General features: G+C 39.3%; 1 protein-coding gene across 8 annotated transcripts in view; it reads right to left on the bottom strand.

Moving 5' to 3' along the window:
• Nucleotides 1-12,868, bottom strand: part of myo16 (myosin XVI) — a 115,499-nt gene that overhangs the window by 82,122 nt on the left and 20,509 nt on the right. For all 8 annotated transcript variants that reach the window (XR_013652661.1, XR_013652662.1, XM_078939450.1 and 5 more), the window contains exon 2: nt 8,669-8,938. Coding sequence is in view for 6 of the 8 variants with exons in the window: in XM_078939447.1 (XP_078795573.1) it covers nt 8,669-8,938 (270 nt within the window). In the remaining 2 variants the exon portion in view is untranslated. The remainder of the gene's footprint in view (nt 1-8,668; nt 8,939-12,868) is intronic.

Below are 12,868 nucleotides of genomic sequence, written 5' to 3'. Positions count from 1 at the left end.
AAACCTTGAGATGTCAGATCTCCCTAAATATTATAATGTGGAGTTTTTTCAAAATCAAACTGATTTTCTCTGTTAATCCTATTTTCTTCTTGCCTCGTTAAAGGCTGTTTTTAGTCTTTTTGATTTTAATTGGTTTGCTGCAAGAGAACCTAGTGTTCAGGCACTGAGTTTAATTTCAAGTTTTTCTCTTCTTCATTATGTCTCAGTCGAAATTGTTAAATAATATGCAAATAATTAAAATATTTCTTTGTATATTGTTTTATACAAATTTGTCTTAAAATGAATTTAAACGGTCTTTGAAAAATACAACATGAAAGGAATGTTACATGTTACACCACATAAACCATTTCCAATTTTGAAAAGGCCTTTTAGGGTATATCAAAAAAAGCTGATGTATTACATGAGTGCAAAACTTAGATTGTGTCCGAATGACTTCCCTACTCGCCACTTTGTAAACTATACAGGGCGTTCACAATTTTGTCGGGGTGTCCAAATCTAAAATTCCAAACTCCAGTGCCCTTGAAACTTCCCAGAAGAACTGGTGTCCATTAACACTCACTAGATTAGCAAATATAAACCACAATGCATTGTGTTTGAACAATTTGTCATTAGAAACCATTGTATTTACATTTACTTTTTACGTTTTCATCATCAGAACACAATGGATTCATAAATAGTCTTATTAGTTTTTTACTTTGGCAAATGGGTGATGTCGTATTTGGGATTAGAAATAAACAAAGTAGTGAGCATGTGTCCGAATTGCATTAAAATCCAGGGCACTGGGTAGTCTTTTGGGATTAGGTTAGAAGTATTTTATGAGTTTAATTTAAAAACTGAGCACCCCCAAAGTCTTTTTAAGTGTTTTTTATCATTCAGAGCAGTGCGGACATCTTTCATCGGCTGTCTCTAAGGGTGTCGGCCCAGTTCTGTTACATGACAAATGTCAGATGTACTTTTAATGGAAGTTTTGTGAATCAAAGGTGAGATTTTCCTCCACTCCGCTCATTTCTCTATCATTTAGTTGACTTTGACACCTGGAGAGAATATTTCTGAGAGTTTGCTGACACGTAGTTGACAGTTAAATGTCTGGGGGGCTGCTAGTCATTTGACTGCCATCCCGGTGGCAGATGGATTTTTATATTGAGATTTAATACTCTTCAGCCCATCATTTATGATAACATAATTGCAATGTTATTATGAAAAACACAAATAATTTGGAGATCACAAAAAAGAGTGATTTAAAAGCAGGAACATTTCCTCACAGAGTTTATTCGAATTAGTTCAAAGGCACAATATTATTCAAATAAAGTCTACACTCAATATTTATATTTCATAGCACTGGTGTTTTATGCATGCCCCTGCCTCAGATGTCTCTGTTGCTTATGAAGGCTGTGTTGCAAAAGTACCACACAAGCCTGAAATGATTAGCTTCTCTTGCTTCACTCCCTTAACAGTGGGGTGCAAATTGGAGCTGGAGAACCTGAGCTGTGCACAATGGATTTAAACACCTTAATCAATAAATAGATACTCAACTTTGTCTGTGTGCATGCTCTGACAAATGCAGAGAATGTACCTGCACTGTACCATATGTCCGGTGATTACACCTACTGAACAGACGGGCACATAGCAGAGAAGGGAAGCACAGGATAATTACTGCAGGGATCTGAGCACTATTGCATTGACAGTACCTTGCTTTTTCTGGCTTGGTTTACCCTCCCTGCTGAGGAGAATAGAAATTGGATGATTTCTAGCCAGTGGAGAAATATTTGAAGTTTGAACTGAGGAAAATGAAGAAAAAAGTCAGAAGCATAACAAAGACATTAGGATTGATTCTCCAGGGATCGAGAGTGTTATTCTGGGCCATCCACCAAGCAGCTGTTGAGATCACTTTCCTCTCGGCTCGATGGATTCTTTAAAGAGACAATAGACCAGGGCTGAACACTCCTGGTCACTGAGATCCTGTTATTCTGCTTTCACTCTTTTGATAAATGGGATTAGTTTTTTTTCATTGTAGGACGGACTAAACTCCCCTTACCCAGATAAACAGAAGTATAGAAGGGATTTCAGAAGATAAGTTGGATGGAAGATTTCAAAAACCTGAGATGTGCACCTTATGTCTTAGTCTTACGGGTGGAAAGAGGCTGTCTGCGGAAAAAAATGGCCAAACCTGTATGGTGTACGCAGGTGGCCCGCACAAAATTTTAAGATCGCAGATCACTCAAAATGTTCAAATGTTTTTCTTTAGGCATGCTGCAGGCGACATGTCAAGCACTTCTACAACACGCAAGGGTAAGTAAGGTTCATAAATAGGGGAGACACAGGCATGTCAAATGGATTGTTCATTTTTTCAACCCCTTCAAACTGTGCGCTCTGCACATGAGGCCTGCGAGTGCTGATCAAGTGATAGGTGTGCGCTCCTTGCACACTAATTGCTCGCAGCCTGACTGTAAGACATGACAAAAGTAGTTAATCAGTGCATACATATAGGCATCCTATGGGCACTTTGATGTCACACGCACACCCCGTGTGCAGCATTTGCGCATGGTCAATAAAGGGCCAGTATGAGCACTTCACTAACAAACTAGTGTGGTGTAAGGACACCTTACGACAACATCACCCATATATCATAATTCTGTGCAACTTACATTAGCCTTACAAATACTTCACGATACACACCACACACATGACAATGGTACAATCCATTGTCATGACGTCCCTTAAGGTGGCTGTCATGACAATGGTACATTCCATTTTCATGACGGCCTTTAAGGTGACTGCATGAGCCTCAAAGAAACTGCAAGACATACCTGCGCTCTGACCCCTCTCAGGCCTGGACAAGCCAAAAACCCGTAGGGGTCAACAAACGGAACTGTACTGGTACAGTTCCGTTTGTAATCAAGGACTGCTTCTGATAGCATCATGATTCAGGGATTACAAATTTCAGCAGCTGTTTTACCCGCATCTGGGATAGATATTTAAAGGAACGCTTTTTGGCCAGATGTCAAACTGTAACTGAAACAGATGTTCATCAAAATGAAGATGAAAGACAAGGTGTTTCTTGCTTACGTAGAGCCAATGGGCTGTGTTGTTATTGGATTTTTTTGCTTCAACTGTGGTGAACCGGATACTTTCAACCTAAATGTCTGTTGTGTTTCAGAACTCTTCCTTTTTACTTTTTACTTTGCTTCTTCTTATCTCAGTTTTCTTTATTTTACTGCCCATTTAGGCAGAAAAGATTGAGGGTACAATATTTTGTGACTTTGTGTTCATGTAAAACACATGTACACAATCACTTAATTAAAGTTTGTGCAAACGCAAGCTAGCTCACTAAAACACACCTCTGTTAGAGCGACTCCAGCCTTCAATCCAACCTTTTCATTTATCTCTTTCCTTGAGTCAATTTTGATCATCTTTTTTCCCCTTCATAATTGCAACTTCCACAATTATGTGCTGCTGTGATTGGTTTTCATTAAATCTTTTATTAATCATCGCCATCTGGAGAGCATAATTCTGATAATTAATGGCAGTAATGCAAAATTACTGCAAAATATCTTTGAGTTAGCCAAAAGGCATTTAGCTGAGTGTATCTGTTTCCTAACAGCTCAACAGTGTCATTTCACACTTCACTCTTCAAAAGATCAGTAAAATGAAGTTTATGACAACAATAGAGGCAAAGCTCAGATTAATCAATACATTTGTTGGTATTTTATCTAAAAGGAGGAAGTACATTTATATATTTTTAAATATTTGGTTTACTTGGATCCACAGACATAAATCCTCTGAAAGGAACAAGCAAAGGAGATGTACAATATGAGTGAGTCACAGAGTCCTCCATAAATAAATGCGCCCCGCATGCACCCCTCCATTTGTTCAAGCTTGATTTAGTTTTTGCCTTTGACTCCAGCAGAAAAATAAAATCTCTTTTAGTGGTGGAAAAACAGCCTTTCAGGAACTAGGAAAATCAGTTCCAAGCCCCAAAAGTCACAGCATTTTTTGTTGTTGTAGCATTTCATACACCATCCGATGCATTAACTTACACAACTGCCATGCACCTGTTAAAAATGGGCGACTTGTTTAAGTCACCACATTGATTCTGGTAAAAAAAAAAAAAGATCCCAATTGTCCCTTTTCCACCCTGCTGTTGCTTGACCCAGCCTTCAGTCAGTTAGAGTAGAAAATGCCTCTGTCTTTGTTAAGGTTCATTATCACTGTACCAACCTAAAGTTAGACGGGGCTTGGGCAGAGCAGCAGAGGGGGAAGTGATTTGTGCTAAGCCAAAGAAAGCTGTTTTCAGTCTGGTCCTTCCAAAGGGACACCAGCTGCTCCTATAGACACCAGCTGAATCTCAAAGGGAGTGAGGGAGCAGAGATTAACACACTGACCTGCAAGAAACTGCTGGCAAGGCTGGAACAGAGATGTCCGTTCAGCTGAGGAAAAGACTTGCATTTGCTGTCGTCACAGATGAAAAGATAGGAGCACAAACATCAAGTAGATGTGTGTGAGTTCCTCCTTAAACTCTGTGAGTTTCTTGACAGAATGGTCGTATAACTTTAACACAAAGTGTATTTTACCTTTGAACAAGATGTCAATTCTCAGAGGCTGAGTTGAAGACAAGATATGGTCTGTGAGCATGAGGTGATGTCTTTTATCTTCAAGTGAATGACCAATTGTTTAAATGAACTGGTTCTTAATCAGCCCTGGGATGGAGTGGCGAACCTTCCAGGGTGCACCTCACCTTTCCCTAACAGTGGCTGGGAAAGGCTTCAGAATGGATTTAACACATTTGGAAATTGGATGGATGGATGGATAGAGAGATGATTTTTGAACAAGAATCATAAATATTTTAACTGTTGCTTGGCTGGTGCTTTATTGCCCTTCTGTCAAGCCTCCTTGTGCTGCTTTTTTACATTGAATGTGATTTGTACGCCTGGTGCCTCTCTTTGCTAATTTGCTAATCAACGCTTGTCCAAAAATGTTCATAAACTTGACGCTCCTGAGGTTTTTGACCTCGTTGGGACATGGAAGCATTAAATATACATCTCATATACAGTCAATACATGGAAGGCATGGGTGATGCTGAAAGATCAAGTTGATTTACTTTGAAGAGCTCTACAAAAGCGTCAGTAAACACATGACCATGTCTGGGTTTTTGAGATAGTTCAGAGACTCTCCCAGTACGGTGAGGTTCAACGTCTAATGCAGGAGCTGCGTCTCAATGACGGATGCTTTCAGCGATACTTCTGTCTTTCTGTGACCCTGTTTGACAACTTGCTGTCCTGCATCAGTCCGAAGAGGAACAAACAAGCATAAAATTAGAAGACCTTTTTTATCTCGATACAAATAAGGAAAATGACATAAAGTTCAGGAGGAGAACAATCACCTGCTGATCATCAACATGTTGAGGGTCAAAACTGTATTTTTGATTGGTTAGTGCAACGCAAATTCTTTGGCAAAGTTCCGATATTAGAAACTCTGAAAACGCTGCACCGCAATGCCTGAGACATGCTTTATGAAGGACTGTTGCACCGCGTCTGACACTTAAATCGCGTCTGTACAGTGACTCAATGTTGAAACTGTCGTGTGAATCATGTTCCATGGAATGTAGCCTTTTGTGCATTTATGAGAAGGTTTGGAGGCTGGATAAACAAAACCATTTTAGATTATTTCAGAGGTATAAAGAAAATCTCTTTGGATATCTTGGAAATCTTTTTTAAATGTAGCACTAGTCTGAATACACCCAAGCGGGTTCTGGTACAGGACCAGGAACCACTCTTGAACCCATCTTTTGAGGGAGTCTTGGTTCGATTCCAATCGGACCGAGCTCCGGTTCACTCTGAGATTCCTCAATCTTAATTGGCTCCATGCTCAGGCTGGAACAAAAGGACCAAAACCTCAACCTTGGCCAGGCATTATTGGTTGTAAACAGAGTAGGAAGGAGGCAACCATGACAATGAGTCACAGCATCTCATTAAAAGCATTGGTTCGGAAGAAAAATGTCTGGGTGAAAGGCAATCTGAATACAGATTAAACATAAGGTTCAGGATTGAATCCGGATCAAATTAAGGGTCCGGACTCAGTCCTGACGTAGAGACTTTTCCAGTCTGAATACACCATTTATGTTATGGAAGATGCAGTATTTAGCTTGTGACTTACAACTAAGAAGAACATTTTCAGCTTTAATTATTTTCATCTTGTGAAGGAAAAAAACAGGTTCAATATGTAGAGGTGACACTGGATCAATGTTTTTCCCTATTTTCTTATGTTAGAATTAGAAAACCCAATATGCCTATTAATCTATTAATACAGCACACTAAGTTGCTGGGACACCACACAAACTCTTGCTTTTTCTGGGTTTCTGTCTGATTCCACCATCTATCCCTCAACCACTTTCCGAAAAAGGCCCTTATCCCAAACACACGTTGGGCCCTTAATGCTGCCAATAAGCTGTCCGGTCTGTCTTTAAGAAAGCATGGGTTCTGTAAAATCCCTGCACTTGCCTGTCAGTTAGAGAGATTACGGCGATTGGCTGTGAAGCGTAGATAATGAGCTTTAGACGTTCATGTGACATTAACTGTGTCACTTTTAATGCATGGTGGTTTTAGATTAATTAAAGCAGAAATTCATAAAAACAACATTTGCAGAGTTGGCTTAAAGTGTTATTTCATAAAAAACTGTATTGTGGAGTAATGGGGATCATAAGTGAATCTGCAGCTCAGAAAAAAATAAATAAAACTTTGACAAAAAACAGAGACGTTGCTGCTTTGTCACTTTCAGCATAAAAATAGCACAAAACAAAAGTCCAGGTAACGTTTAATCTATTTTTTTGTCCGTTTGTGGGCACTTTCACAATCTTATCTGTTCTGACTGACAACAATAAAGTGTTTAAAAAGCTAAAGCTTGAAGCAGAAATAAAGTTTCCCAGTTTGCTTTGCTTCACATTTAATGTTAAAACATGCTAAAATGTGACAGAGATGTCACATTGCAACTTTAAAGTCCAAAATGACTAAAAACCAGAAAATGACATTAATGACTTTGCTGTGGGGATCTGCCATCAGGAGGACTTCATGGACCCCATGAGCACACCAGGTTTAGGTTTGAATCACCACAGCGGCTTTGTGATTGCTTATTACCTGCAGTGCATATAAGTCCATTTGTTTATTTTTTTTATTTTGTCCTTTCCCTCTTGTCAGAAAATACGAGTAAAAGTTTGTCTCCGCATGCAGAGGATTCTATAGGAACCAAATCTTTAGAAAGTAAACAGACCCATGTTTCTTGTTCTTCTTGTAAGAAAAACAACCGGATCAAGAAAAAATTTCAATGGCAAAATAATACGAGCCCACATCATGCTTTTGTTAAGACTTTCAGACTAAACTAAATCGATATATATATATGTATATATATATATATGTATGTATGTATATATATATATATATGTATGTATATATATATTCATTCATCTTCTTTTACCGTTTATTCCCTTTTTTTGGGGTCACGGGGTTGCCGGAGCCTATCCCGGCCACTTGGGCGTAGGCAAGGGATGCCCTGGACTGGTCGCCAGTCTGTCGCAGGGTAGAATATCCTCAATCACACATCCATTCACTCTCACACTCACACCTATGGACAATTTAGAGTTGCCAATCAACCTATTAAGCATATTTTTGGATGGTGGGAGGAAGCCGGAGATCCCGGAGAAAACCCACACGTGCACGGGGAGAACATGCAAACTCCACACAGAAAGGTCCCCCATTGATGTTGTGTTTTTCATGTCCCCCAGCCGGGACTTGAACCGGGGGCCTTCTTGCTGTGAGGCAAGAGCGCTAACCACTGCGCCACCGTGCGTATATATACATACATACATACATACATACATACATACATACATACATACATACATACATACATACATACATACATACATACATATATATATATATATATATATATATATATATATATATATATATATATATATATATATATATATATATATATATATATATATATATAAATACATTACCTTTGGAACACTTAAGAACATTTTTTAAATGAAATATTTGGCAGTTCATTTTCCCCCCAGGAAGTAAGAAGACTGGATCTCTGAGGCATCGCCTTTCTCTCCGTGTGGGTGCCGTCCATTTCATGAAGCCAACCTAGACCTGGCCTCGGCAGTGTGTCTGCGTTTCGCTCACGAAATCAAACAACATCTGAACTTTTGCAAAGATGGGTGTGCATCTTTTCCTCATGATGTCATAACGCCAGATCCCACCAGAATCCCAATCCAGCTCAAACTCGTTTTCATGGATTTGGAGGGGCTGGTGTTTAGAGCTCAGGTTTTTAAGATATTGTGTGAAGATGCAGGAATGGAGCAAAATACGGCTTTATGGTTGTTGTTGTTGTTTTTTTTGTTTTTTGTTTTTGAGGAACGAACATTATAAATCACTTAAAAGTTCAAAAAAGTTTATTTTGCATGATATAAACCCTTTTAAGAAAATGTTTCATTGACTAAAAAGTTTTTCTAAAAGTTTGAATTCTTTGCAAAACCATTTTTTTACCCATTTGGTAGATTTTTATTTTCTTATTTAAAGCAAAATTTTAGGAATATTTGACTTGTTGTTGCATATGTGCTGCCATTCAGCTGTCCCCATGAGCTCCAAACACACATACACACCTTCTTTGTCATGATGATGTATGATGGCGTCCTGTAAAACATCAGCAGGTCTGAAGCGGACACGGTTCCTCTTGCAAAGAGTGGCTGGAGCTCGAACTTTGGTTCCAGCTTGCTGCCTCTGGAGGCTCCTCTCTCTCTCGTAGTACGCTCGGATTTGGTCACAGCGCATCCTTCTGACCAGCCGCTGGCGCTGGCCAGTGGGGAGAGACTCCAGCAGACACTGGTCGATCTCCATGTTCTGGCGGAAGACGTTACATAGTTGGAAACAACCTGGGCAAAGACAAAAACAAGCGAGGATGACGAGGAGGTTTGGCGGTTTCAACCTGATCTGTGAAGAAAAGCAGCTGAAGAGAAATGAAGGTCGTTGAGGGAAAAGACTGCAGTGCATGATGAAACACACCGACACTGACAGTTACCTCCAGGCAGGCACCGTGCATCTGTTATTGTCTTGTGCGCTCTCATATGATCGTCAGCAGTTTGTGTTCGGGCAGCCATTTAGCATATTTACAGGGTGCTTTGCCCTGAGGTGGGCATCACTGCATTTTACGGCTTGTTTTCTCTAATCCTGACAGAGTGTAGCAATTCTCCAGACTGTGCATGATCTAACCGGCCCTCGGTGGAGCTCCATAAAACATATCTTGTCTCGAGGTTGATGTTGGGACGATTATTGCCTATTTAGACCACAGATGTATCGTCCCTGAGCAGCAGGTGGACTAGAACTGCAGCCCCCAGGATCTCGCCAGCAAAAGTCAAGAGAGATAAAAACGGAAAAACAGAAGACAAGTGTGTTGAATGAGAATTAAAATTGATGGACCTCAGTATTTTGACAAATCCAGGTCACAGGCACGCCAAAAAATGATGAAAATCCAAAGAAAACGATGTCTATGTTCTGGTTTTGGCTCTCAGACTTGTCTTTTTGTCCATGTTGTCTGCACTTCTCATCTCTTGAACAGCCTCTTACTATCTTTTCCTTTGAGGCTTCTGGGTTTTGTACATATTATATTGTAATAAATTCTCCCCTAAGCATTTTGTGACTTCGCTGCATCTCAATTTGACTCTTTGTCAGTTCATTAGGTGAAAAGTTTTGTTTTGACACTGCTGAAGGATGGAGCATTGTCAAACATTTTTCTCACTTATCGGACACATTTTATATATAAAAGTTTGCAAAAATGTTAAAATCACATTGTCTATCATTGAAAACACGAAAGCGAGGTAACTTTCACAGTTTGGACTTTAAGATAATTTGTTCTCTTGACAGCAATGATGAACTAAACTCGATTACATGCAGCGTCATTAAATCTTACTTTGTTCTAAGAAAAGTCTCTTGTGAGACATTAGGAAGCCTCTAACACAGCAGAATGAGACTAAATGAAATAAAAAGGAAAAAGTGGGAACTTCTTGGTGATTTATATTGTTACTAAAATTGAAAGAAGCACAAAACATTTGCAGCAGTGTTTCTGCCAACACTAAGAGCTTAGCATGTTTGGATGTTGTGAATGAATCTTTTGATATGTTGTGATGTTGTATTATATAGTAAGTGTTTGTATACATACTTTGTGTTATATTTTGTGTGTACTTTTTAAATCATGGCCAGGGGGATTTGGCTAATTCTGGCTTTTCAAAAATTTGTAATTGTGTGTGTTTTGTTTTCTCTTTCTTTTTTGAACATGATACTTAGCAATATTTCTGAATTTCTTATACAACTGAAAGTGTGTCTGTAATGGATTTGTGTGGAATATGTATGTGTAGGATGAGCAACAAAGCTGTGTATGTGGGCTGGACCCATGAAAATATTGCTCCTTTTTTAAGCTGCTGGAAGCCCCCAGTGTTAGCTCTGAGTTAGCATCATCTTAAAACAAAAAAAAAGAAAAAAGAAAAACACTATAGCAGGCAGGCTTTGACAGATTATTGAACAATATTCCCAACACCTCTCTGTTCAATCAATCTAGAGCAGATGCCAAAAAGCCAATCTCCTACTGCAAGGAGGCCTGCCATGACTAGCATGCACCGTTTTGCTTTATTCGCTCTGGATATACTGGATATACTGAGGTTGCATAGAATGGCAGCTGCCACTCTAATATAAAGCCTTGTCACCCATACTGCCACCCGAACCGGCAACCACAAATTCAACAAATAATCATGGAAAATCAGACATTCAAATTTGTAAATCTCTGATGCTTGACTGCTTTGAATGCTAATGTCACAGCCACCCAAGACTACTTTGTGCTCCAACCAAGTGGTGCATAATGGTGCAGAAAAGACAGAAAGCAGCACCACAGACTAGAAAAACCACCAAACAACACCATACTGACAAATAGCTTGTTGCTGCGAGCTGAGATGCTGATGTTATTAACAATTTTATTAATAATTAAAAAAAACGCGTTCTGCCATTTTTACATGTGATGTTAGCACACATATGATACGATCTGTGAAAACTAGAAAAGTCCTTATCACTATGGTGAGAAAAACTGTTAAAGACCCTCTCTGATGAAAATGGTGCTTTCTGTGTTTTTAACAGGTTCCTATAGTTTTTTTCTGAAGACAGAGAACATATATAAAGAAAATTAAGCTCAACATTGCATTTCTGAGTATTTTATTTTGTAATTCAAATTGTGAATCAGAGGTACACGAAAAAATACAATTGGAAAAAGATTGCATTTGTGACATAGAAAATACACTATGCGGATCACAAAATCCCTGCTCAGCTCCATTCTGATGCATCCACTTGTAGACGACTAGATCCACGTGTGTCTTTGTTTTCCTCATCCAAGCTGGAATCTGCCTCAAAACTGTACTGCTGGATAGATCCAACATTTTTCCCCGTTGCAATTGCACCGATAATGTTACATCGGGGATGTGAGGGGCTGTGAACTAGCAGGAGTAAGTGCATAAAGAGATGCCTCAGTTATGGATGATGGGAAGGGGAGGTGGGGTTGCTTTGTGTCAACAGTTCCACCAACAATTCAGAGGTGAATTTCTAATGAACTACTGCCACTGCAGAAACATTTTTGGGTTAAACAGCATAATCATAATAGAACAAAAAAAACAACACTCAGAACGCTTTGAAAATATATCAAAAGGTGATCTAAGTTAGTCTTTAGGAAGTTTTATTTCACTCACTTGAGTGAAGAATATGATTTGTGTATTATTTTGACCTATGGTGTGTTGTTTATTTTTTTACCACTGTGAGGCGTTTGGAGAACATGGGTCATTTTTTATGTTAAATAAAGCAAGACTAACTTTTTTGAGCCATAGGGAGTCTCTCTCTTGCTGAAAAAACTGATAACTGTTTGGTTCTGAACAAATATGCCAGGATGCCAAAGCAGATTTTTGCCTTCATCACCTTTTCCTTCTGGAGTTCATCAACAAAAACACTGTAAAGTTGTTCTAAGCCCAAAGTGGGAGTATTTTTTCTGCAAAACACCCAGGTGCTAAACTGAACATATTGACACACGAATAAAGGGGGGACAGTTTCCAAATTCCAGACACAAAATCTTCAAGATGAATTTGTAAGTTTAGCTTAAGCTATTATCTGAAAAGGCTTTTTTTTTCACCTTATGCCACAAAGCAAAGCTGTCATGTGTTGTTGGATCCCTTCGGGAGACTTTTGTCCCTCCTGGCACCAGTGTGAAATTTCATTCCACATCCTTGCTTTAAACAGAGATCAACACATGCAGGAGTGAAAAGTTACACATCAAAAGATCTTTTCAGCAGTCCCCCAATAGACTTCACATGAGCTCGACGTCCATCTGCAGGCTCTGAAGTCTGCTTAAGTGAGATCTTTATCTGAGGTTTTTTTTATCTGAGGTTTCACTGAAACACCTGCCTGATCGATCCTGCAGCACTTTTAAAGACAATCCATCTCTGTCCTCTGCTCTGGTTATGAATACAAAAGCAGAAATATAAATATTGTCAGACTTGAGGAGTGAAAGTTCATGATTACATTGTTCAGGCAGAAGACCCACACGTAGTAAAACCACAAAAACGCACAACACACTGTCATTGCGTTACTGTGATAGGAAAATAAAGCAAGAAAAGCATATAAGCTTGACGACTGTGATTCTCTTTTTGTGATGCGGATATGAGGCTGTGCATCTTGCCCATCCTTTCAAATGCCCCTGCAGTTGGAGGGATAGCAAGAAGCCGGAGGGGTTGGGGAAGAATTCGGATTCGGCCTAACAGTTTCGCCTACAATTCAGA

Source organism: Oryzias latipes, chromosome 21, assembly GCF_053564925.1.
Source record: "Oryzias latipes strain Hd-rR chromosome 21, Olatipes_Hd-rR_3.1".
NCBI classification, from domain to species: Eukaryota; Metazoa; Chordata; class Actinopteri; order Beloniformes; family Adrianichthyidae; genus Oryzias; species Oryzias latipes.
Note: the sequence above shows the minus strand (reverse complement) of the source record. Positions and strands in the feature narration are given on the sequence as shown.